At 48.2% G+C, this 26,969-nt stretch overlaps 1 protein-coding gene across 5 annotated transcripts in view; it reads left to right on the top strand.

Annotated features, from left to right (window-relative positions):
* The first annotated feature begins 10,465 nt into the window (after positions 1-10,465).
* CIITA (class II major histocompatibility complex transactivator) overlaps positions 10,466-26,969 on the top strand; it is a 54,776-nt gene continuing 38,272 nt past the window's right edge. The window contains exon 1 of one of the 5 annotated variants that reach the window (XM_088833240.1): positions 10,466-10,880. In XM_088833240.1, the coding sequence (XP_088689366.1) occupies positions 10,598-10,880 (283 nt within the window). In that variant the 5' untranslated portion in view covers positions 10,466-10,597. Of the gene's footprint in view, positions 10,881-21,232; positions 21,429-23,012; positions 23,088-26,969 lie in introns of those variants that run through there. The other 4 variants (XM_088833241.1, XM_055409488.2, XM_055409489.2 and 1 more) reach the window with 4 other exon arrangements.

Raw genomic sequence — 26,969 nt, 5'->3', positions numbered from 1 at the left:
TTTGTTGGAGGCTTACTGTGTGTCAAGTCATGTATATTGTGACATCCGGTCCCATCACTTCATGGCAAATAGCCAATTCCAGCACCCCATTGGGCCCAGGTCTCCTGACTCCAGCTCTGACCCCCAAGAGCCTGGGCGAGTCATGACATCATCCTGTAAGCTACGTGTCGGTTCTCATCCACTCTGTAGTAGTCACAAGCCGGGGGAAAACCCAAGAAGCAAAAGCAGCCGTCCACAGGTTCCCGGCTGGTGGTCAAGGTGACTCAGGCTGAGACACAGCATTGCCTGGGCTTGTGGGCAGACACGTGGCAGCCACAGGGCCCAGTCCTGCCATGGGTACGGGGCCCGTGCACCCAGGAAGCTGCTCTCCTGGCCTCTCAGGAGGAAGCAGCCTCTTCTCCTTTCACAAGCTAGACTCTGCCTCAGGTTCCTGCTCAGTTTCTGCAACTTCATGTCTCTGAGCCGCATCTGTAAAATGAGATGGTGATGCCTACCTTGCATTGCCTTTGGTGATGATAAGATCATATACAGAAAGTGCCTAGCTCCCCACCGCTCTTCCTCAGGATATGACATCTGAATACTTTAATATGTCATCATTACCACTGGTGATCTCCAAGTCAAGAAGGAGGAAATAGTAAGAAGCTCATTGCCTCTTGCTCAGCAGGTAGACTTCACTGCTGGCTCAGATGGTAAAGGATCTGCCTGCAAGACAGGAGATCAGGGTTCCATCCCTGGTTTGGGAAGATCCCTTGGAGAAGGGAATAGCCACCCACTCTAGAATCCTTGCCTGGAGAATTCCACGGGCAGAGGAGCCTGGCAGGCTACAGTTCATGGGGTCGCAAAGAGTCGGACACGGTTGAACAGCTATCACTTTCACTTTCAGCAGGTAGATGACCTCGAGGACTGCCTGAGCCCTGAGCCTTGGGCATAGACACCTTGCACGTGACTCCTCTCTGCCCTGCCTCCTCTCTGCAGACCCCAGGGTACCCTCTCTCCTCCTCCGCCTTCTAGTCTCCCACCACAAGTTTCTCATCCCCAAGGCCAGACCACAGGTCTAGTTTATAACAAAACCATGACAACATTCGCTAAATCAGTGCTTCCCAAATGTGGTTCTCGCACCACCCTGATGGCAACCAGATAACAGGAGAGGAGGGGCTCACCTGTAGGCTTTTAGTGACCATGAGTCACGTGGCACTTTCAACTGTTTCATAATCGCCATCATCAAGATACTGGTCATACCATAGGATGTGGCTGTTCTGTAGATTAAAGCAGATAAATATCAGCAAGGTCACATGACTCAGCCTAGGTGGATATTTTAGACATACAAGAAGTTAAAACAAATAAGAATAGGAAAAGCTATGGAATCGCAACTCTGCTAATGGAATAAAGACATTACAGTGTTATCTAAGTCCCCTGTGCATCCCTCTCTGATGCTGTTCCCCTTCATCCCTCTCACGAACACATCACTTTGCTCTAGAAATAACCGGTCTCCTGAACTGACAGCTGATCATTTTCGTGCGTATCCTCCCCTTCTAGGTACCTCATCCCTAGGCAGTACTTTGCAGACTGTGGTTGGTTTTATACTTGTTACGTTGTTGAACTGGAAATGCTAACATATGTAGCCTTAGTTCATGGCTTTTAACTACTGCGTGAGATTCCATTGCAGCATTATGCGGCCACTTATCTATCCAGTCTACTTTGGAAGAATATTCAGGTTGTTTCTAGGTTCTTAAGATAATTTTTTTACTGGATCAATGAAACGACTACCTTCTTTCACTGATATTTTGTTTATGCATGTTGTTTCAAGTTTTAATAATAAAATTCAGTAGCTTTGATTCTATAATTGTAAAACCTTGCTTTACATGTCATTTTCACGTCTCTAAAGTCTATAGGGACGTGCCAAGTCACTTCAGTCACGTTCGACTCTGTGCGACCCTATGGACTATAACCTGCCAGGTTCCTCTGTCCGTATGATTCTCCAGGCAAGAATACTGGAGTGGGTTGTCACGCCCTTCTCCAAGGATCTTCCCGACCCAGGGGCGGAACCCACGTCTCTTATGTCACCTCTCTGCAGTCACTCGAAACATCATAAGGACCAATTGACTCTACATTTGCTTACATCACACAGGACAGAGCTAATCAAGTAAGTCACAAACACTCAAAGATGAAATTACAGATATGCACAGCATATTAGGCACCATTCATAAATATTGTAATGCCTTCCTTTCTGAGATAGACACCCTTCAGCCTTAGACAAAATATATAGAAATTTGTGATTAAATTAGCATTATTTAGCATTATTAGCATTAGAACCCCCAAATTTGTTATAATAATCAAATAATCTTAAGAAACTCTGAATACAATCAGAGATGTATACCTTTGGAGATGGAATTTAGACTCTCTAAACAGCTGCTTTCCACTAGGCAAGTTTCATGTGGTCAGTTTTCCACTGTGGGATTGTCAAACATAATCCACTTAAAGACATTATCCTTCAGTATACACATAAGGATGAACAGCACTTCTCTTTAAAATTATCCAATTTTCATGGGAGTGCTGTCAGATAGACTTCCTGACACATAACTTGTGAAGATTCTAGAAGGAATTACAGGTGAGCAATCATGAAGAACCCATGCTACAATAGGTGTAGTGATTATACCATTAGCTGATCTTGTGAGAAGATTCTGGAATGCCTGTATCAGAATTCAGAGCCCTTAATAACCTGTTTCAAGGTTCTCTTCATAGAAATATAACACCCTCATGGATTTAGCAGCTTATGGACTCACTTTTATGTGCAACATCGTACTATCCTGAAACAGAAGGAGACAAAATTGTAAAGACTCAACCATTAACCCTTTAAAACTTACACGATATGCTAAAGTGTAATTGATTTGGCTGCGCTGGGACTTAGTTGCAGCAGGCGGGGTCTTCCATCTTCATTGCTATATGCAGAATCTTTAGTTGTGGTATGTGGACTCTGGTTCCCTGACCAGGGATGGAACCCAGATGCCCTGCATTGAGAGAGCGGAGTCTTAGCCAGTGGACCACCAGGAAAACCCCATCACTGAGTCCATTTGTAACAAACACTAAATTCCTTCACCCTGATTGGATCCATTATGTTCAATCCATTAAAGGCGCCTGTGTTCCAGGAGCCTTATAAAAGACATTCATGTCTGTTCTGTGTTGATCGTTATCTCTTAGGGTTTTTTTGGCCATCACAAACAATGTTGCTTCGTGTGTCATAATGCACATGTTTAAGACTTTCCCTGGGTTATATAGTTAGGAGTGGAAATGCTGGGTATGTGCCTCTTCCATTTCAGTAGTTATTGCTCTGGTGTTAACCCTAGGCGATGAAAGTATTCTAAGTGGGCTCCAGCCAAGTAGGTGAGTTCTTGTTTTTCTACATCCTTTGTTGCTCTTGTTCAGTCTCTCAGTCACGTCTGACTCTTTGAGACCCCGAAGAGTCTCAAAGACTGCAGAGAGGGCAGCACGCCAGGCTTCCCTGTCCCCTGCTATCTCCCCGAGCTTGCTCAAACTCATGTCCATTGAGTTGGTGATGCCATCCAACCATCCCATCCTCTGTCCTCCCCTTCTCCTTCTGCCTTTAGTCTTTCCCAGCATCAGGGTCTACATCCTTACTGGTAACTTTCAAAATGTTTACTACTTTTCTGATGCAGACAGCTTCAGCTAGATACTGGTCTGCCTTTAACTCTTCTATAATACTTGCTAAGCATGCTTTGTCTCCAAGAGACATTGGATCTCAGGATCAGGACCTTCCATAAGCAGAAGAATATAAACAACATTTTACTTTCCACCTGCTAGCCACTATTCTTAGGTAAGTGACATGACTTTCCAACTGAGATAGGAATATGGAGTTTCCTTTTATGATAAATGATACAGAGAAAGTAAAAGAGGGGAATAATAACACATGTTGCATGTGATAATTGTAAGACAAAAATTTTACAGGGGGACTTGGATGCCTGTCGACAGAGGTAATGCTGTGCTCATGACTAATCACGAGGGAACACTCTGAGACCAGCCGCTTCTGCAGCAAGGTAACACCTACCTGAAAACAGCAGCATTACAGAACTGAAAGTAATTCTAGGGATGATATAATCTGGCCTATGTTTCACATGTGATGAAACAGTGGGCCAGAGAGAGGAAATAAATCGCCTGTGGTGGCACAGTGAGTCAGGGACCAGGTGGAAGCTGGCATTCAGGTTTTCCTGACTGAGCATGTGACGCAGTGCTAGACTGGATTGGCAGGAAAGAGGAAGGCAGCCTTGGAAAGGGCTAGGAAAAGCTGCTATAGTTCCCGGTTGTGCGCACCCAGTGGTTGCTGTTTAATCATCCATTACCCGTACCTTGGCGTGTTAGATGGAGTCTCATGGCCTGCTTTTGATCCCCATCTCGGGGTGTTTGATGGATTCTCAGGCATGGTCCTCTCTCTCAGGTGCCTCAGAGGTGAGGTTCTTAAGAACATGGTTTCCTTACTCCCCACAGCAACTGACCCACCTGCCGTCTCCTCCACAACTGTGGCTGACAATTACACACCATCTCTTCCTTTTGTTAAAATTCTCTTTTGGCCCCCCCGCCGCCTTCTTTCCTAACTAATAAGTTTTAAGTTCTCAAATCTCCTCTTTTTCTCTCAGGGATAATTGATGGGCATTACCATCTTGTCCAAAGAATTAGTGCTTTCGAACTGGTGTTAAAGAAGACTCTTGAGAACCCCTTGGACTGCAAGGAAATCAAACCAGTCAGTCCTAATGGAAATCAACCCTGAATTCGCATTGGAAAGATTGATGCTAAAGATGAAGCTCCAATACCTTGGTCACCTGGTGCAAAGAGCCGACATGTTGGAAAAGACCCTGATGCTGAGAAAGATTGAGGGCAGGAGGAGAAAAGGGCAGCAGAGGATAAGGTGGTTAGATAGCCTCACCAACTCAGTGGACATGAATTTGAGCAAACTCAAATGAATTTGAGCAAAAAATAATGGAGGACAGGGGAGCCTGGTGTGCTGCAATCTATAGGGTCATGACTAGCAACTGAACAGCAACAACCACCACTTTCTCCAAGAAACCGTGTGGTCTTCCAACTGCTGGGAAGAGAAATCTCAGAAAGAAAGCGGAAGTGGGGGGTCAAAGTTTCCTCTTTCTCTCTAACTACAGTAAAGCAGACACCGATCTGCATCACAAAGTTAGTTCTGATGAAGCTGAGAACTTTTGTACAGGTATCCTGTCAGTCTCTTGTCATGGGGAAGACCTGTGTGAAGCTGTAAAATTTTGTGATTGTAGAATTATTCTTGTAAGTATAAGGTTGGTCAAAAAGTTCATTCGAGTTTTTCTGTTATACTTTATGGAACGACTTGAACCAACTTTTTGGCCAACTCAATATTAAATTTTTGAGCTTCCCTGGTGGCTCAGACAGTAAAGAATCTGCAGTCCAAGAGATCCAGGTTCAAACCCTGGGTCAGGAAGATCCCCTGGAGAAGGAAATGGCAACCCACTCCAGTATTCTTGCCTGGAGAACTCCATGGACAGAGAAGTCTGGTGGGCTATACCCACCAGAGGTTGGGTTGAAAAGAATCAGACACAACTGAGCACTAACACTGCACTTTACTTCAATATTAAATTTGTACAAAGAAGTGCAAGATACCCAGCCTGCAAAAATTATTGATTTGCCCTGGGAATTATGCTTTAAGGCTTAAAAAGTATGCAATTTTGATTATCTTAATTGATAATTTGGTGCCCAGAGGGTATTTGCATCTACACCTCTGTTTGCTGAAAAGTATACTTTGTTAGGTGAGAAGAGCTTTAGAATTTCTATCTTCTACCTACATAAAATTTATAATGTCATAGTCTTATTGCACTGCTAATTCAAGCCCAGAGTTGGGTCCGTCTCATTTAAAATTCTGTATTAATTTCAAATTGCTGTTTACCTTATACTTTTTTGCATTATGTTTTAGTGGTTCTTCAAGGGCTATTTCTTAAGAGACACTTCTGATTTTTAAAAAATTTTTATTTATTTATTTTTGGCTGAGCTGAGTTTTCATTGCTGCACAGGCTTTTCTCATTGCGGTGGCCTCTCCTGTTGCAGAGCATGGACTCTAGGGCCTGAGGGCTCGGTATTTGTGGCTCCCAGGCTCTAGGGCACAAGCTCAGTAGTTGGGGCACACGGGCTTCGAGGCTCTTCATGTGGGATCCTCCCGGGTCAGGGATTGAACCTGTGACTCCTGCATTGGCAGGTGGATTCTTAACCACTGAGCCACCAGGGAAGCCCCTCGAAGGCTTTTAATATATATTTTCCACTCTCTCAACCAATACAGAGGAAACATCATACCACTTAATATAAAGTACCGGTTGCCGCCATATGGGCCCAATAATCACGCTTTATGTTACACTGTCCTTTATGCTGTATCCACCATATATATTATATCTACTTGCACTTAAAAATCACAAGATAATACCATACCTTTTGCTTTAAGCAGTTATGCTTTTAAATAAATTAAGAAAAAAAGAAACCAATCTTTCAGGACTTCCCTGGTGGTCCAGTGGCTAAGACTCTGCACTCCCAATGCAGGGGGCCAAGAGTCAGTCCCTGGTCAGGGAACCACATGTTGTAACTAAAAGATCCTGTGTGCCACAGATAAGATCTGGCACAGCCAAATAAATAATTTTTTAAAAAATAAATTAAAAAACTTCTATACTTACCTAAAGATTACTATTTCTGACACTCTTCAGTTCTTCCCAACTGGTGTCTAACTGAGTTTCTAACTGGTATAATTTTCCTTCCATCTAAAGAACTTATTTTAGCATTTCTTAAAATGCAGGACTATTGCAACACACTCCTTTAGTTTTTTAAGTCTAAAAATATCTATTTTTCCCACATACTTGAGGGACAGTTTCACTGTAATTAGAAATCTGGGTTGACCATTTTTTTCTTTTCAGTTCTTCCAAGATACTGTTCCACTGCCTTCTGGTGTCCGTGACGTCTAATGAGAAGTTAGTGATGATTCACGTGCCCTCCTGTATGTAACGTGTTCTTGTTTTGTTTTTTTATCTTTTGGCTGTGCTGTGTGGCATGTGGGATCTTAGGTCCCTGATCAGGATTAAACCTGCAGCCCTTGCATTGGCAGTGTGGAGTCTTAACCACTGGGCCACGAGGGAAGTCCCTGCAATGTGTTCCTTTGATCTGGCTCCTTTCACAGATTTCTCCTTATCTTTAGTTTTCAGTTGTTTGACTGTGATGTGCCTGCATGTGGATTTCCTTGTGTTTGTCTTGCTGAGCTTCATGGTTTCCATGCTATTTACTTTTCATCAAAGTTGAGAAATTTGGGGCTTTATTTCTTCAAACTTTTTTCTACCCCATTCTCTCACTTCTTCTGTCATTCTAAGTATGTATAAGTTGAACCTTTTGACATTGTCCCACAGATCCTAGCTCTTTTCTTTTTCAATCTTTTTCTCTCGGTTCTTCAGATCAAATAATCTCTATTGTGGCATCTTAAGGTTTCTTCTGTTATCCCCTTTTTGCCATTAATCCGATCCAAAGACTAAAATTTTCGTACATTGTAATTTTCACTTTGATCATTTCCATTTAGTAATTTTCAGTAGTTTCTGCCAAAAGTTCCTATTTTTTTATTTTCATGAGCATGTTTTCCTTGGCACCCTTTATGTCTATTTCATTCATGGTTAGAGTCACTGCTTTAACAAATCCTTGTCTCAGGCCTTCCCTGGCAGCCCAGTGGTTTAAGACATAACCTTTCAATGCATGGGGTACAAATTCAATCCCTGGTCAGGGAGCGAAGATCCCACATGCCTCAGGGCCCAAAAAACCAAAACATAAAACTGAAACAATATTGTAACAAAGTCAGTAAAGATTTGAAAAATAGAAAGATTTTTAAAAGTAAAAATAAAAAGATTTTTAAAAAATCCTTGTCTGCTAATTTCAACATCCGGGTCATCTCGGGGTCAATTTCCATTAATTGTCCTTTTCTCCTGAGAATGGGTACCTTTTTCCTATACCTTTATGGTCAGGTAATTTTGGATATGTACTGCCCATTACAATATGTAGTAAATGAAGGAAAGTTACATGGCTCAAAATAACCTGGAGTTAAACTCCCCTCCAGGTCCACCCCACCATTCTATGCAAAACAAAGAACTCTCTCACTTGAAGGAAAAAAATGGACGTTAAGGTTGATTACACCCAGCTCCCAGCTGGTCCCAGCCTCTGGCTGATCTCCAGAATTCCTTGCCCCAGCCATTTAAGAGATAACTAATCCAAACAACCTTGGAGAAGAACAGGCCCCCTTAAGACAGTAGATTTCCACATATATGCTTATATAGCCTTACTCTTCTTGGGTTAGTGCAGCAGCTCACTAATCTGAGGCCCCTTCTCGCCTCATTAAAGGTGATTTTTTCTTGTAAAGTGCTGGTCTCGATCTTTTTCTGAACCTCGCCTTCTCTAACTCCATACCCTACAAACACTCTGGATTGTGTTATAATCTGAACAGGGTTAATTTTGTTGTTGCTGCTGTTTCAGCAGGCTCCTATCTTGGCTGGAATCAAATGCCTAGTCTCCTGCCCTCAACACAACTCCCATGGTAGGTTACAACTCAAGTTCAGCTCAGTTCCTTTAGCCTTAGTTGAGCTGTTTGGAGTCGCCCATGAATGCATTAATGAACAAGAACTCGAATGAACCGTGAAAGCAGGTTTCAGAGGTCAACCACACATTTGGACAGTTTATACCCAGAATTTATAGCAGCTTCTCTCTTTCTCTCTCTTTCTTGGAATATCTACTCCCACTTTCCAGCAACTATTATTATATCAAATTTTGTCATCTGGTTACTCGGGGCAGTAAAACTTTTTTTTTTCCCCAATTTTACTTGCCCTGCAGTGCAAAAACTGAGACCTTGAGCTAAACTAATGAGCTGGGAATTCACCAGTGATATTCTTGTCTTCCACATATTGACCCCTGTCCAGGGTCTGCCAGCTCTGATTGCTCCCCGGGGCCTTCAGGTAGTTGTTTTTTATACTTTCCTCTGCCTCCCAGCCATCAGAGTTACAGTTGTCATTGTGGTAGTGTTGGTCAGATAGGAACTCTCACCCATACTGGAAGTGGAAATCCCTATTTGTCTCATTGAAATGAACAATGCAAATGGTCCCATCTGAGATATGGTAAAATGAGGCCAGGAAAGGAAACAGGTCACAGTGTGTTTCTGGAAGGGCAATCAGCTATGATATAAAAAGCGGGGGTTGAGGTTTTTCAGGGTAGAATGGCTCCTATGCAAAGCCTGTTTTCCGTGTTATCAATTGGAGACACTATTAGTATATAGTCAATTTTCATGAAGTGCTTACTAAGGCCAGCACTAAGCCCCTTATACATACTATCTCTTTTAATCCTCAAGAAAACTTGATGAGACTGAATTACTTTTACTGGGACATTTTTCAGAGGAAGGGACTGAGGTTTAATGAGGCTGAGCCCAAGGTGACACAATCGCTTGCATGATTAATCAATAATCACAATGGCTCATATTTATTGAATTCAAAGTTATTGAACTATTATCAAGTCGTGGATGATGTGCTAGGTACTCTCTAGGCGTTATCTCGCTTATTCCTCCCTACAACTCTAAGATGTAAATACTATTATTATCACTCCATGTTTTTGTAACAGGGAAGAATCAATTTTGACTCTTCCATGAGAGATCTATTTCTTTAGCTGCTTTTGTTATTACAGTTATACATAATGGCCTGCCTCAGAGAATCCTGCCCCTCTGCCTATTGAACTAAAATGCCTTTGTTCAGAAACCTGTCCACCTGTAGATGGCAGGAAGGAAAAAATTAATACATCTCCCTGCCTGAGGCTTGCCCTTCTAGGAGATACTTGTAAGATTAAATGGCCTCTACTTTGTTTCCTCACCTCCCTGCCATCTCTGATACCTAAAAGTACCTGGCGTCCAGACCGGAACAAGATGGTTATTTTGATGGTCATTCGTTTGCCATCTTCTCAGTCAGGCTTTCGGAATAAAGCCGTATTCATTCCTTGCCCCAATACCCCGCCTCTTGGATTCGCTGGCCTGTCCTGCCATGAGCAGAGTGAGCTTGGACTCGGTAATGTTTTCAGATGGAGAAATGGCACAAGGAGAGGCTAAGTAACTTGCCAAATGTCAAGTAATCGGGGATTTGAACCCAGCAGACTGGCTCCAAACCCAACTGCTTAATTGCTATGCCCCAGTGCCTTCTTGTTATGATGCAACATCCGAGAAAGCCTATCACCTTATAGGTCCTCAAAGAGGCAAGCCTTGCTCCTCTTAGCAAATACTGGGTTGGGTCTAAAGGAATCCACAAAGCCATGGGCTTCTTTGGCATACGCACACTCATGGTATGCACGTGTCTCGGGGTCTAAATCAAGACCAGAACCCACTTCCATTGATTCATCAGGCAACCCCAGCCTAACGTGCAAATGAGGAAATCCTCCTTAGCAGGAATAAGCTGCAGAGGTTCCCCCATCCTGGTTTTCACTTCACATTTTGGATGCTACAGGCCTGGTGAGCAGAGATATTAGGCGCTGGCCCAGGGGAGCTGCCCTGCATCTGAGCGCTACCATGAATCACTTCCAGACCATCCTGACTCAGGTCCGGATGCTGCTCTCTAGCCATCGGCCGAGCCAAGTGCAGGTGCTTCTGGACAACCTGCTGGCGGAAGAGCTCCTCTCCAAGGAGTACCACTATGCCCTGCTCCATGAGTCTGATGGTGAGGCTCTGGCCAGGAAGATCTCCTTGACGCTACTGGAGAAAGAAGACGCAGACTTGGCCCTCTTGGGGTGGATCTGGAGCGGGCTGCAGGCCCCCACAGCCGAGAGGGACCCCAGCTGCAAGGACCCTGGTGGTAAGTTGCCATCCATCCCTTTTTTCTCATGAAGCCATGCCTGGCTGTCAGCAGCTCAGGGCTTTTCCCTCTAATCTCTGAAAGGGAGGGCCTCATGTTCATCTCTGTCCCAAGCTGAGAAGGCGGAATGGACAGGAATCGGGGTCTCTGGGTGAGCTGGCAGGAGCAGCAAGTGCTTAGAGAGCTCAGGCTGGGATGCCGAGAGCATGGGCGGAAGAGTGTGCTTCCCACTCTGCTTAAAAGTAAACCATCCATTTGGAGGCACGCAGCCAAATGCCCATTGGGGTCGCTCTCTGAGCTGCCTGGGTACCTTAGGCACGTGCAAGGCACTGGTGAAGGGCACAGATGGACAAATCAGCCCCTGCCTGCAAATGGGAAAGACGGATGCCGGCACAATCAATGTGTCTCAAAGCTGAAGACACAGGTTGCCACAGAGAGGAAGGGCTGAAGCGCTGGAGAGCAGAGACTGCCGTGTGAGCGTGTACGTGTGAGCGTAGGTGCACGTTTGTGTGGGCGCACGTTTGTGTGGGCGTGTGTGTGTGCAGCCGGGTCACGGAGAGAGAGGGAAACTGAAAGGCAGGGAGGGAGAGAAAGGGAAGGAGGGACAGGAGAGCAGAGAGGAAGGCAGACAGAAGGCAGGATGGGAGGAAGAGAAAGGGGGAGAAGAGGAGCCAGGCTGGAGGGAGGGCGTGTCTTCTTTTTAAAGGGCACTGCTGACTCCCGATTCACCTTAAAGAGGGAAAAGAAGCCTACGCCCTACCATTTCCACTCACATCCTTGGCTCCTCAAACATTTTTGGTCTTCCCTCCCACTTGCAAGAAGGTTCTCACTTTGTTGCAAACATCAGTCTTCTTAATTTTTAGTTTTGGACATGCCACGCAGCTTGCGGGATCTTAGTTTTCCCAACCAGGTGTGGTAAACCCGGGCCACCCCCGCCACCCGGCCGCGGAAGCGTGGAGTCCTGACCACTGGACCACCAGGGAATTCCCACTAACAACATTCTTCCTAGAGACACTTACTTTTCAGCCTCCTTTACACAAACCTGTGCTTTCCCAATTTTATGAGCTGGTGTCATAAATTCTAGCCCTTGGTCCTTTTATGGTTTTGGAGTAACTTAAAACTTGATTTAATCACAGTTCACATTTATTGAGTATTTGGTTGCTTGCCAGGCACACCTAAGCCAGTGGGTTTTCTCATATCCACCCTAACCCTTTAATGATCTCCAGCCTTACGTTACACAGGAAGAAAAGACAGAGACTCCCCAGAGGTGACCAACTCCGGTCCCCAAGCAAGAAGGGTTGAGGCTGGATTTGAAGGCAGACACACTTGTGGCTCAGTCTGGTCTTAAGGGCTAAACAGCCTCTTGATGATTTTGCCATGGGCTCCAGGGCAGTGTAGGCATTTCTCCAACTCTTCTGCCAAGATACATGTTTACAAGGGGTGGGCTGTCTTCCTGGGTGAATTCTCACCCAGATCATCTCTGTCTGTTCCTCGGACACATCTTTTACTCTCCGCCTCCTAAAAGACCCCAGGGGGCTGGGACATCTCTATCACCGGAATGACCTCTCTGATTTCTTAATGGGAGTGCAAGCCACCTATGGGGTCTTTTTAAAAACTTTTTAATTTAATATTGGAGTATAGTTGTTTTACAATATTGTGTTAGCTTCAGGCATACAGCAAAGTGACTTGGGGATACATATACATGTATCTACTCTTTTTTCAAATTCCTGTCCCATTTAGGTTGTTACATAATATTGAGCAGAGTTCCCTGTGGCATACAATAGCCTTGAAGGCTATTCAGTCGCTAAGTCATGTCTGACTCTTTGCGACACCTTGGGCTGCAGCACACCAGGCTCCTCTGTCCTCCTTATCTCCTGGAATCTGCGCAAATCCATGTCCATTGAGTCAGTGATGCTATCTAACCGTTATCTCATCCTCTGCCGCCCTCTTCTCCTTTTGCTTCAATCTTTCTCAGCATCAGGGTCTTTTCCAAAGAGTCGGCTCTTTGTATCAGGGGGCCAAAGTGTTAGAGCTTCAGCTTCAGCAGCGTCCTTCCAAGGAATATCCATGGCTGATTTCCTTGTCCGCTATCTATTTTAAATACAGCAGCAGGTACATGTCACTCCTAAAGATGCTACCAGAAAACTACCAGAGCTCATCAGTGAATTTGGCAAAGTTGCAGGTTACAGAATTAACACACACAAATCTGTTGCATTTCTCTACAATGAAAGATCAGAAAGAGAAATGAAAGGAACAGTCCTATTTACCATCGCATGAAAATGAATAAAATACCCAGGAATAAACCTATGGAAGGAGGCAAAAGACCTGTACCCTGAAAACTGTAAGATGCGGATGAAAGAAACTGGAGAGAACACACACAGCCTATGCAGTCCTGATGGGGGTGCAGATGCCAGCTTCGGGGGGTGCTGAGGGCTTCCTCTCTCCTTGACACACCCCTGCAAACGGCAGCCTCCTCCACTCCGCTGGCTGCCCACACCTCTGCCCCTCCCTCTCTCTTCAGGGTTGGTTCCTGTTATTAAACTCCGTTTCCTCCCAGGGGATGTAATATATTTATTTCTGATGCCACGTGACTCTAGAAAGGGAACTGAGCTCCATGCGGTCTTCAGGAGGCTGGGAGACAAGGAAGGATAAATCCATTCCTTTCCTTGTTGCTCCCCTGCCACCCTCTTCCAGGCCAGCTCCTCCCAGGCCTGTGAGACTCCAGCTGTAAGGACTACAGGCAGGGATGTAGCTAGGGGGCACCGAGAGGGAGCAGCCTTCGGACGGGGACAAGGAGAACAGGGGGAGGAGAAGCGTGTGGTTTGTATAAATAAAGGGCACTGACCTGAGTTTCAACAGGGTTTCAGAAAAGGAAATCAGTGTGAAGTTTTTGTAACTCTCTCTACAACCCTATCGTGATCGTCACCCTCCCCTGCCCTAAACCCTGCACCGGCTTCCCGTGTCACTCAGAGGAAAGCTAAATCCGGACGAGTCCCAGGAGGCCCTTCAGGAGCTGGTTCACCCCTGCTCTGCTCCCACCCTATCCTCCCGCCGTCCTATCTTCTCCAGCCATGCTGGTACCTTGGGGTCCCTGGGACAGGCCGGGCACACTACCTGCCACAGGACCTCTGCACATGCTGTTACCTCCATCTGAACACTTTTCTCCAGACAGCCTCCGGGCCAGCCTCCTTGAACCCTCTACGCTTGGCTCAAATGTCCCCTTCTCAGGGAGGCCTACCCTGATCATCCTATTTAAATTTGCAACTCCCCCTCCACACTCTGAGTACCGCTCCCCACACTGACATGCTTACCTTCGATACACTTTATTTTGTATTATGTTTGTCGTTGATTATTTATTTAGTCAAATTGTGGGATTTTAGTTCTCCAACTAGAGACTGAACCCGGGCTCTTGGCAATGAGAGCACAGAGTCCTAACCACTGGACCCCCAGGGAGGTTCCTTTGTTTGCTTCCTATTGTCTGACTCTCTCACTAGAAAATAAGCACCCTGTGGGGAGGGATCTATGTTTTTATCACAGATGTATCCCAAACACTTAATATAATGCTGGAAAAGGATATGTGTGTAATGTGTGTTTGTTGAATATTAGGCTACTGGAGGGTAGGTAGATGGATGGGTGGGGGGGTGGGTAGATGAATGGCTGATAGGTAGGTGCATGGGTGGGTGGATGGATGGGTGGGTGGGTGGGTGGGTAGGTGGAAAGGACAGGTGAAGGGCTAATGGGTAGGTGCATAGGTGGCTGGGTGATGGGAGGGTAGGTGGGTAGGTGCTGGGTGATGAGTGGTAGGTGGGTAGGTGGATGGATGGATGGATGAATGGGTGGGTAGGTGGGAAGGATAGGTGAATGGCTGATGGGTAGGTGCATAGGTGGCTGGGTGATGAGTGGTGGGTGGGTGGGTGTGGGGTTAGGTGGATGAATGGATGGATGGGGGGGTAGGTGGGAAGGACAGGTGAATGGTTGATGGGTAGGTGCATAGGTGGCTGGGTGATGAGTGGTAGGTGCATAGGTGGATGGATGGATGGGTGGATGGATGGATGGATGGGTGGGAAGGATAGGTGAATGGCTGATGGGTAGGTGCATAGGTGGCTGGGTGATGAGTGGTGGGCGGGTGGGTGGGGGGTTAGGTGGATGGATGGATGGGGGGGTAGGTGGGAAGGACAGGTGAATGGCTGATGGGTAGGTGGTTAAGTGGATGGGTGATGAGTGGGTGGGGGTAGGTGGCTGGGTGGTGGGTGGATGGGGAGATGGATGAGTGTGTGGATGACTCGTGTTTACCAGTACTCTCAGTCTACAAATGAGTACTCTGAGGCACAGGGAGGTGAATGGTTGCCTCGATCATGGCCTGGGGAGGGGTGGCTATTAGATCTCATGGGCTCAGATCACTCGTTGCACTTTCTGGTTGGCTGCCTCTTTTGAATAACCCAAAGGGATACCGTAAGTCTACCAGAAGCAGGCTGACCATCTTCAAACTGAAACCAGCCTGATGATTCAGAAGTCACCTTTGGATATGATAATGCTTCAGCTGCAATTGTGCAGGAAGCCCACTTCTTCGGGGGTTGACTCTGCTGCACAGAACAGCACATGTGCATGCAGGCCCCAGCAAGCTCGGTGGAGGCCCCAGAGTCTGGACAGAACTCAGCTACCTGACTGGGGACAGTGAGTGACAAACCCTGGAGGACAATCAGAGGCCAGAGAAGAGAGACTTAGCGTGGCAGTGATGGAGGGAGAACTAGGCTGGAAGTTTAACAGCTCTAGTCCTGCGGCCATGCCCTGCTGCCTACAAATTGTGTAACCTTGGCCACATGCCTGAACCATTCTGATGCTCAGTTTTTTCATCACTAAAATGGGAGTGATGATATAAACCTCCCAGGGTCATAGCAAGGGTTCGTTGAGATGGTATCTGAGAAACTATCCCAGGAAGTGCTTGGCATTAGACAGATAACTCTAGGAATGTCGGATACATACATATTGCGCTGTGCTCAGTCACTTAGCAGGCATGCTTAGTCACGTCAGTTGTGTCCGACTCTTTGGACCCACATGAGCCCACCAGGCTCCTCTATATTGGAGGAACTGTCCAGGCAAGAATACTGGAGTGGGTTGCCATTTCCTTCTGCAGGGAATCTTCCTGACCCAGGGATTGAACCTGCATCTCTTACGTCTCCTGTATTGGACTGGGGGGAGGATAAACCAGGGAGTTGAGTCTGAGTCTCACTGGGGGCTCCACATCACATCTAGACACCTACTCCAGTGCTGAGTGTGTGGCCGCTATGTGCTTCTCAGAGTTAACGTGACTCTCACCCTCAAGCTGGCACATTGGTTAAGCACATATACTGTGGCCTCAGCCAGCCTCGGTGCCAGCTGTGACTCCCTGATTCCAAGGGTTATGATGCCGATCCCTTCCTGGGATCCCTCGGTTTCCCCATCTGTAAAATGGAGGCCATACTAACATCCAGAGTGGCTATTCCGAGAATTCAGTGACATCATGCAAAACACACACATTCCTGCCAGGAGGAAAGCTCATTCTGACTCGTCAGCCTCCAGGGTGGCATTCGGGGCAACCACAGACTCAAGGTGAATGGAAGGATGACCAGTGGCAAGGTCAGACCCAGCCGGCCTCAGGTTTGTGGACGGAGGCGCAGCAGTGCTCTTGGGGCGAGCCTTCTCAGAGGCTGTGGGACACCCCTGCCATGGCTTTACATATTACTGTTTCCTTTGGCTTTCCTTCATTGTTTTGTCGCTCTGTATTTTCACAGTTTGGTAGTTTTGCTCATGAGAACTCTGTTCTAGGAAACACAGTACAAAGACTCCTTCTAGGATGTTGCCTGATCTATTGGAAAGGGAGGGACATACCCAAGACTGCTAAGTTCTTCCTGTCACTTCCTTCCCCATTTGGTCCTTAGAATGAGGGTCACCCGAGCCAAGACACAGAAGGGAGGAAGGCTGCACCCTCCCTTCTTTCTACCCCTTTTTCCTCCCCAAACCCATTCCTGCTCTGATCCCTGATAAGCGAGTCTCCACTGACTCCTGGCAGGAGATGTGTTGGCAAGGACCACTTGTTTTTCGCCTTGAGTGGCTTCCCATCCAGCCAGACTTACTTCACCTTCACCCACATGAGCCGCAGAAGTAGAAACACCTGCAACCGGAAGTTGGCAAGTCCCCATGGGTTTTCCCGGGGTTGACCAGGGGCCTGTTCTATACTCGGCTCGGCTCCTAGTCTGGCGCCTGACTCAGCCAGGGACTGTTTCTGTTCTTTGTTGTTCCCTTGAGCAGCTCACCTGTGTCCTTACTTACCATTATTGGTCTCTCCCGCTGCCTGCTTGCAAACTTACCGGGTCTACCCAACTGCCTACTGTGAGTGCTCAGTTGCTTCAGTCTTGACTGACTTTTTGCAACCCTATGGACTGTAGCCCATCAGGCTCCTCTGTCCATGGGATTCGCCAGGCAAGAGTACTGGAGTGGGTTGCCATGCCTTCCTCCCGGGAGTCTTTCTGACCCAGGGACCAAACCCTCAAGTCCTACGTCTCCTGCACTGGCAAGTGGGTTCCTTACTACCAGCGCCACCTGGGAAGCCCAACCATATCAATATCTACTAATCAATTCACCAACTTACATCTACTATCTAATTCTATCAACTGATCAAGATTTCATTTCTCTGACTGCCCAAATATTTATATATCAGCTGATTCACCCACCTTCTTACCAACTAATCCACTTGTACGTTTACCCACGAACAGGTCTGTGTTCTCAGATACCTTCCGACCTGCCTAATCTGCCTTGATGCCGTTCAGTCGCTAAGTTGTGTCCAATTCCTTGTGACCCATGGACTGCAGCACGCCAGGCTTCTCCATGCTTCACTACCTCCCTGAGTCTGCTCAAACTCATGTCCATCGAGTCAGTGATGCCATCCAACCGTCTCATCCTCTGTTGTCCCCTTCTCCTCCCGCCTTCAGTCTTTCCCAGCATCAGGGTCTTTTCTAATGAGTTGGTTCTTTGTATCAGGTGGCCAAAGGATTGGCGCTTCAGTTTCAACATCAGTCCTTCCAATGAATATTCAGAGTTGATTTCCTGTAGGATGGACTGGTTTAATCTCCTAATTTGCCTGCATCTTAGTTTTTATTCTCTCTACTCCCCCACCTCGTGTCTGATCTCTCTTCCTTGCTTTCTCTCCTCTTCACTTCCCTCTCCCTTAAGCATTTATTTAGCATCTGCTAGAAATGAGGCAGGTCGCCAAAAAGGGTAAGAAAAGATACTTACCACCTAGTACAGGAGGGCTCTCCATCCATTTAGAGGTTGTCTGCCTTCATCAAATTTAAATGCCAACCATTCACTCAACCAATCTTGGCATCCTTTTCAAAAAGAAAGTCAAACACATTAAGACAGACATTTAGGACTTCATGACTTCGTCAGAGGCAGCGGGGGCCATACTCATGAAATAGGAAGTTCATGATGTATTGCCAAATCCATGGCTGAGAGCAAGTTTGCCAAAAAGAGGAAAGCAGAAGGTTATTGTTAGCTGGAAGGCTGATGACAGTGGGCCTTGAAGGATGACTAAAATGCAGTCCGACAGGAGGAGACAGGAGGGTGGTCCTACGAGGGGTGGGGTGGGGACCCTGCTTGAGCTGACAGGTAGGACTGACCAAGGTCTGCTTGGAGAGATTGCCACAGGGGATGGCAAGCTCTCTGGGATGCTAATCCTACCTGCAAGATCAAGTCCCCTCATCTCCTCTCCTCTGTGTTTGGCTGGGGACCCCAGACTGGTACCTTGAACAATGCTTCTGCCTGCAGCTTTGTCATGTTGAATTCTGACTTGAGACAAAGAAATTCAGGTGCCCAGGGCAAGTACCAAGAGGGCTCCCCTAGTCAAGCGGGAATTGGTTTTATCCTGCGCTCAAGAGAATGAGTGGTCACCGCCTCTGGGGGGGTTTTGAAGAGGAGCTTCAGCAGGCATGCTAGATACTCTAATAGGGGGAGACCCTGGCGTCGGCTTAACCCTGTCCATTCAGTCCTGGAGGCTTGTCACTTCGCCTCAGCGCCCCATCTCCTCATCTCCACTGCCTCTGCTAGAATTTGGACGCCCCTCAGCACCTGCTGAGGCTCCACGGCTCTCCTCTCCTGGCTCCGTACTCGAGGCCGTCCTGGTACCAATCGATGGCATCTGCCATCAGTCAAAACGCAGGCTGGCACGTGTCACCCTCCCGGCTCAGAAACCTGTGTGGACACAGGTGTGATCAGGTTCGGGTCTTATAGAGCATGGGTCTGGGGTAGGGGCGGGTGAAGGAGGACACGGAGAGACCAGGTAGCAGGTAGTCTAGGCGAGAAATGACAGCATCCATACAGGCGCACCCCAGGCCCGGCAGACTCTCATTCCAAGCTTGGCCCGGCCACGAAGCTGGTTCAGAGCTGCCGTGCCCACGGCCATCAGAGCTGGCTCCCTCTGAGGACGGAAGGTGTCCTCATGGAAGGCCAGGTGTGCCAGGTCACAGGAAGTTGAGACTTCTTGGGATTTCTAATACTCATCGTGTCTGTTTTATTAGCCTAACAGAACAAGACTGTTTCACATTGACTCTCAGCAGTCTCTCGTGTCTGCTTACTTCCCCTCCTGGGACTTCTGAAAGCAGAAACTGCCTCGAAAATAATCACCATACAAATATCGGCATCATTGCCCTCGCTGCACACACGGAGAAACCGAGGCCCACACACGGAAGTGAGGGGTCCGAGGTGACCCATCGGCTAGTAACCGTGGGGGCTGGACCACAGGGCTTCAAATTCCCAATTCAGCGTTCTTTCCGTAAAAATGCTTGAGGCACCTAAGTCATTGTTTCCCAAACGTCATTCATTTCGGTGCCAACCTCATCATTGTTCCATACCCTCTACACTACTGTTAGGCTTCCCAGGTGGCGCTAGTGGTAAAGAACCCACCTGCCAATGCACAGGAGACAGAAGTGACGCACGTTCGATCCCGGGGTCGGGAAGGTCCCCTGGAGGAGGGCATGGCAACCCACTCCAGTGTTCTTGCCTGGAGAATCCCATGGACAGAGGAGCCTGGTGGGTTATATAGTCCAGGGGTTACACAGAGTCGGACATGACTGAAGCAACTTACCAGGTGTCTCATTCAGGGTAAATTGGAGTGTGCCTAGTAAGAGATCGGAGAAGGCAATGGCAAGCCACTCCAGTACTCTTGCCTAGAAAATCGCATGGACAGAGGAGCCTGGTGGGCTGCAGTCCATGGGGTCACTACTAGTCTGAGCGACTTCACTTTCACACATTGGAGAAGGAAATGGCAACCCACTCCAGTGTTCTTGCCTGGAGAACCCCAGGGATGGCGGAGCCTGGTTGGCTGCCGTCTATGGGGTCGCACAGAGTCGGACACGACTGAAGCGACTTAGCAGCAGCAGTAAGAGATATCTGGCAGCTCAGATCACCTGATAAGTTTGGGTTTTTTGGTTGTTTTCAAACTACTTACATTTTTCATTCAATTTTATTTCCCAAGAAAAGTTTATGTCCAACATAAATGAAAAAGAATGCCACACACAGAAGGTAACTATGAAACAGGAGGGCGGAGTAGTGTCATTGCATTCTGGCCGGACACTGCTGTCTTCTGACTGATTGCAGCAGAGGCTGCTCTCTGTGAGATGGGTTGATGATGCATTAGAAGAGGTGTTAAAATTTCATTAGCCCCCACACTGAGACTTTCTTCTGGAGGCTTCCAGAAGCCTGGGCAGAACCTTGAAAAGGAACTAATTTTCTCCCGTGACAGTCTCTCTGCTGAGTTTATCTGGTACCCCAAACTATGTGCGTCTAAGTATATCATATTTGGGGTAACACTTTCTAATATGCAATTTATATTTTAATCCAATGTCTTGGAATAAGAATGATGAGTGAACGACTCTTTCTCTGGGGAAATTCAGGACAGTTTGGTGTGTGGGTGGGGTGGGGGATGGCAATGGAATCCAGGGAGTCTGCAGAACTCAGCAGGGGCTTTCAGCTTGTCTTGAGGCATCTGTGAGGCTCTGGCCCTAGCCCCACCCTACAGAAGATGGCATATATTGGCAACTGGCACCAGCGTGGTTCCACTGTGTTCAACACCGTTTCAGAATGACAGTGTGTTGAAGACACTTCAACAGTCAACTCACTATCTTTCCTGGTCATCACCCTATTTGGTACACAACAAGGAACCGAAATTAAGATCAGGCACAGGAGTGTTTAAGGGAGCGTGGGCAAATTAGAGCGTGCCTAGTAAGAGAAATCTGGCAGCTCAGATCACCTGGTAAGACGAGAATTTTCTGCTGGTCCCTTACTTGCTTCTTTTGCATGTTTGCTTAGTCTTGGCGGGCTCCTGACCAGGTGTAGGGAGACTGGCCAGAGATGAGGCTACCTGCTCCTGAATTGGGCACCTGAAGACATCGCTGGGCAGGCTGAGGGCACCAGGAGGGGCTGCCAGAGTCCAGAAGTTGCTGCCTCCCTGTCTTTCCCACACCATGCGTTGCCTGGCTCCACGCCCTGCCGGGTCCTACCTGCCAGAGCCCCAAGGTAAAAAGGCGGGTGGGGGATGTTGGGGCTGAGAACGCTTCTTAATTTAGGGTTATGTCCCGCCATCCCAAATAAATGGAGACACTGCTCTGAACTAGTGAGGTGAGGATGGCGGGAGGGGGGTCTTTGGCTTGCTGGGGCTTTTGGAAGAAGTGGGGTGGTTTGCCATTTCCTTCCACTAAGGGACCTGCAGTTTCACTCAGGTGTCTGGAATGTAAGAGGACTTGATCAGCCTGAAAGGTACTAGAGGGCTGACTTCCAGGGGGTGTGTCATTAGCTCTCAGTGTTGATGGCCAGGCTCTGCCAACCGCAAGGTCCTCTCTCTGCCAGGTAAACACTGAGGGGTGCCCTTGAAGGGTGGAACCCCTGCCAGACCCACCCCATCCCCAGGAAGCAGGGACACCAAAGCCAGAGTCAGCCCATTAGTCTGGACATTGAGCCTGGTGGGAGTAGCCAGGCACCTCTCCCCCATTTCCAACTGGCGCTTTGTGGAATAAGTGGGGGACAGGGGACAGATGGTGAGATACAACAGAGTACAGACATCTGGTATCAGCTCTGAAAGCAGCACGCAGGTTTGAACCCCAGCTGCGCTGCCTGGCTGGGTGTCAAGTGACACAGGGTCCCCAGCCTATACTGAGTCTGGGCTTTTTTTCTGGGCTGTTAAATGGGATTGGGGGAAACTTTTATTCCAAGACCAAGGTGAGCAATCCAAGGTTCTAGCACAGCGCCCGGTTTATTTTAATATCTGAAGATCCACACAGGAACCCCATATTATTGGTGTTGCCTTTGTTGTGTGGTTGAGAGTATGAGACGTCTTTGGTCAGACGCTGCTGAAATAAATGCTCAGCTTCCTCCGAACCTGCAGACTGATGACGTTTGCCGGCTCTGATGGTAGCAGTGGGAGCTTGGGCAGGGAGAGTTTTCCAAGCAGAGAGAGAGGTGAGAAGTCACCTTGAAGGCTCTCCCCTCAATTCGAGATGAGGAAATCCAAGGCTGAGAAGGGAAGTGACCTCTCCAAGGTCTCAGGGTGGATGGAGCAGGGTTGCAGGACCTGTGGAAGAAGAAGGAGGGAAGAAAGCTGTCAGGAGGTGTGTGTGGGGGGGGGGGGGTTGGGGGCGGGGAATCAAGGTTGCCCGGGCTGAATTTACCTGAGGAATTTTCTCCATCTCCCAGGGCTGCCGGCTTCTCTGGAGTGAGTGGCTGGGCAAGCAAGTCCCTGTGCCCTGCAGGGATGGCTTGTCAGTTTCAAGGTGGGGCTGAAGTGCAGAGAAATGGAGGGCCAGCTTCCTCCTAATCAGGGCTTTTGTTTCAAATGCCTAAGGGCAGGCTACCTCCTGGCAAGCGAGCACTGGCTATTTTTAGGGGCTGATTGGAGCTCCGGTGGGTGGCAGACTGGGCGCTTCCGAGAAAGCACGTGGTGGGTGCAGCAGGGGGCGGCTTGGGTGTCTGCTTGCTCCCCAGCTTGGGTGGCTCAAGCCCCGTGGGGCAGAGAGAAAGTGAAAGAGAAAAAAGGCAGCCACGGGGGGCGGAGGGGGGGCCCCGAAGGGGTGGAGGGGTGGTGGCCCGGCAACAGCCCGTCCCGCCCTAGTTCAACCCCAGAGCTGGCAGGAGGGAGAAGCAGAAGGCAGCGCGCGCGGGAGTCCCGGGAAACAGCCGCAGGTAACCCAAGGTCCCTCTGCGGCCCCCGAGGTGGGGCTGGGAATAGAGTTCAGAGACTGGTAGCTACTTGCCCGAGGTCACACAGCAAGGCTGGAAGCCAGGGGACTGTAAATATGCAGAGTGCACACCCAGAGAACCCCTCGTCGCCGACATCCCTGGAAGGATTCCGCGCAGGAAATGGGAGTGGAGACCCCGGAGCTGGGCTGCTTTGCCCAGCTTACCGGGGCCCAGGAGCGGCGGGAAGGGCAGCGTCTGCAGAGACACGGGGACAGAGAAGAGGCGCGCGGAGCAGGCTAGCGGCGCGGTCAGGCGCTGGGTAGCCACACAGGCTGAGCGTCCTGGGATCTGAAGATGCGCGCGCCGGGGCGCGCGGAGGGAATCACAGGCTTCCCTTCCACGCCGAGACCTAGGACCCGGGCTGCACTTGTCCGGGCCTTAGTTTCCCTCTTAAGTCACGTTCCCGCTCTGACTCTGGAATCTGGGTACCCGGTCCTCTTAGTGGGGTCCCCAGTGCTGGGGTGGGGGCGGGGGTCTATGAGGAGACCTTTAACCAGCGGATTAGACGGATCCTCACTTCTCTTTTAGCATCTTTGGGGGCAGGAGCATTCCCGGGCTGTGCTTGACAGTTGGCATCTCTATGGCAAGTTGGGGTCCTAAGCCACGTCCTCTAAGGCGAGAAACAAAGGGCCCCCAAGAGAGGGATTGGGGTGGGGCTCCCACCACGCCTAGGACCCTTAATACCCGCGGTTCTCCCTTGAGTCCCGCAGCTTCTCTCTCCACCCTAGCTGACACATGGGAGGCGATAGAAGTGCCCCACCTCCAGTGGCAGCCAGGTGTTCCTAAATTTGGCAAGATGTCTTAGACTGATATGCCTCCCCGCTCTCCCCAAAGAAATGCCATTCCCAGCCAGTCCGAAGGCTAAAGAAATTAGTGCTTCTTGCTTGAGGGCCGGTGGAGATGAAGATGAGACCTCAGAAAACCGCTTTCTAAATCCCAGTCTGCCTCAGGCAAGGACCTGGTCTCCAAGGTCCCAGAATATGGAGGGAAGGGTCCTCAAAGACAACTGAGCCAGGGGCTCCGAGACTTCCCACACGTGGGAATCACCAGCCGGAGGAGGGCGGAGAGGGTGGGGGAGCTGTTTAGAGGGTGGGGTCCCAGGCCACGCCCCCAGATCCCATTGGCTGGATCTGCCCTGGGGCTCCCAATAGCAGGTTAACGGGCTATGGGTGTGTGTGTGTGTGTGTGTGTTTCCTATCTTAGAGGTGTGTGTATGTGTGTGTGTGTGTGGTATGTATGTGTTTCCTATCTCAGAGGTCCAGAGGTAATATGGTGTGTGTTTTTCCTATCTCAGAGGTATGTGTGTGTGTGTGTGTGGTGTGTATGTGTGTTTCCTATCTCACAGGTCTAGAGGTCCTACGGTATGTGTGTGTGTGTGTGTGTGTGTATTTCCTATCTCAGGGGTCCAGAGATCATATGGGGTGTGTGTGTGTAGTGTGTATGTGTATTTCCTATCTCAGAGGTCTAGAGGTCCTATGGTGTGTGTGTGTGTGTGTGTGTGTGTGTGTGTATGTGTATGTGTGTGTGTCTCCTATCTCAGGGGTCCAGAGGTCATACATATGTTGAAAGGCACTGATGTGGTCCAACTGCTGTACCTTCTCCATGGTACAAACCTCTAGGGACTTCCCAAGGAGTTTTGTCAAAGACCCCGTGGCCAAGTTGTTAGCAGACTCAGAATCTGAATCCAGGTCCCCTGAGAGCCCATCCAGTACCTGGGCAAAGGTGTGAGCCTCCACAAGTGCAGAGCGGGGCCTGGCTAGTCAGAGGGAGGCTTGCTGATACAGCAAAGTCTGATGGCAGGGACCTGGCTTCTAGTATCTTATGAAGAGTAGAATCAGAAAGTTAGCACAGGACCCCTGCTCCAAGGCCAGGGGTCAGTCCTGGGTGATCCGGGGGGTGGGGTTGGGGGAGGGGGTGGCCTGAGGAAGAGGGTGAAGCTCACAGACTTGGATTTCAGACTTGGCAGCAGTCCCCCTGGGTAAGTGACTTTCGCTTCCAAGAAGTATCTACGAGACGGATAAGATATGAGTGCTTTCCTGATGATTTCCTGCCTTGCACGAGAGCACTTTGAATACACATGTGCCAGGTGTAACCCTCACAGGTTCCAGTGGGATTGTATAGAGAGATCTGAGAGGTCATCATGGGCTCACACCCCCTATGTCTCCACAGGCTTTGACACATATGTGATCCAACATTGTTTAGTCACTAAGTCGTGTCTGACTCTTTGTAACCCCATGGACTGTAGCCCACCAGGCTCCTCTGTCCCTGGGATTTCCCAGTCAAGAATAGTGGAGTGGGTTGCCCTTTCCTTCTCCAGGGGCTGATCCTTAGGTATCAAACCTGTGTCTACTGCATTGGCAGGCAGATTCTTTACCGCTGAACCCCCAGGGAATCCGCAGATGATCCGTGGTCCAAAGACAATTCTCAAGAAATCTTGATTGACACTGGTTCTCATAGGAAAGACATTGGTGCTTTTCTGTTTCCCTTTTAATCCTCCTTTTTTTGTGAGTAGGCACGTTGCTGTGCTGTGCTTTGTTGTTCAGTCGTGTCCAATTCTTTGTGACCCCATAGACTATAGCCTGACAGGCTCCTCTGTCCATGGGGATTCTCCAGGCAAGAATATTGGAGTGGATTGCCATGTCCTCCTCCAGGGAATCTTCCCAACCCAGGGATTGAACCCAGATCTCCCGCATTGCAGGTGGATTCTTTACCGTCTGAGCCACCAGGGAAGCCTGAGTAGGCATGTTAGCAGCAGTCTAATACTAATGTTTGTTTTTAACAAAGTGGAAGGGCAGCTGACATTAATTTGATAATGTTTTGTTTTCATTGGCAAGTGAGATAGTGGTTTTGCTTTGTTTTTCATACAAGGTAGCGAGAGAAAGTTTTCTTCTTTCTTAAAAATAAAATTTACCAAGAAAATCATTTTGAAGTGTACAATTCAGTGGCATAAAGCACATTCACAATGTTGTGCCGCCATCACCACCATCCATCTCCCAAACTTTTCATGGTCCAAACTGAAACTCTGTCCCTGTTAAGCACTAACTCCCCCTTCTCCCCTTGCCCCCAGCCCCTGGTAACCACCAGGTTACCACTATGTTTTTTTAAAAAAAATATTTATTTATTTGTGTCGAGTCTTAGTTGTGGCATGCAGGGAATGCAGAACATGGAGTCTCTAGTTGTGGCATACAGGCTCCGAAGCACTCAAACTCCATAGTTGATGCCCACAGGCTTGGTTTCTTTGTGGCATGTCAGATCTTAGTTCCTCAGCCAGGGATTGAACCTGTACCCCCTGCCTTGCAAGGTGGATTCTTAACCACTGGACTGCTAGGCAAGTCCCCACCGTTCTACTTTTTGTTTCTATGAATTCGACTACTCCAGGTGCCTCATATAAGTGGAATTATATTAATACAATATTTGTTCTTTTATGTCTGGCTCTTTTCACTTAGCATAGCATCTTGAAGTTTCAACCCTGTTATGGCATGTGTCAGAACTTTCCTTGTTCTGGCTGCATACTATTCCACTGTGTGGCCATTTTCCTTATCCATTCATCTGTCAATGGACACTTGAGTTGTTTCCATCTTTTGTCTTTTGTGAATAGTGCTGCTGCAAACTTTTGCATGCACCTATCCATTTGCGTTGCTACTTTCAATTCCAGAAAATTTTCTTTTAAAATAAATGTTTGGGATTTTTTATGTTGATTTAAGGGAAATGCTTAGGTAAATTATACAACAGGTGGTGTGCAGATATGGCCAAAAAATTGTAAAGGAGGCAGGTGAATGCTTGAAGTTTGGGAGACTGTGGGTTAGTAGAAAGACCTAGTGACTC

Source organism: Moschus berezovskii, chromosome 27, assembly GCF_049115385.1.
Source record: "Moschus berezovskii isolate FMDL1 chromosome 27, NW_MosBer_1.0, whole genome shotgun sequence".
In the NCBI taxonomy this organism is placed as follows: Eukaryota; Metazoa; Chordata; class Mammalia; order Artiodactyla; family Moschidae; genus Moschus; species Moschus berezovskii.
Note: the sequence above shows the minus strand (reverse complement) of the source record. Positions and strands in the feature narration are given on the sequence as shown.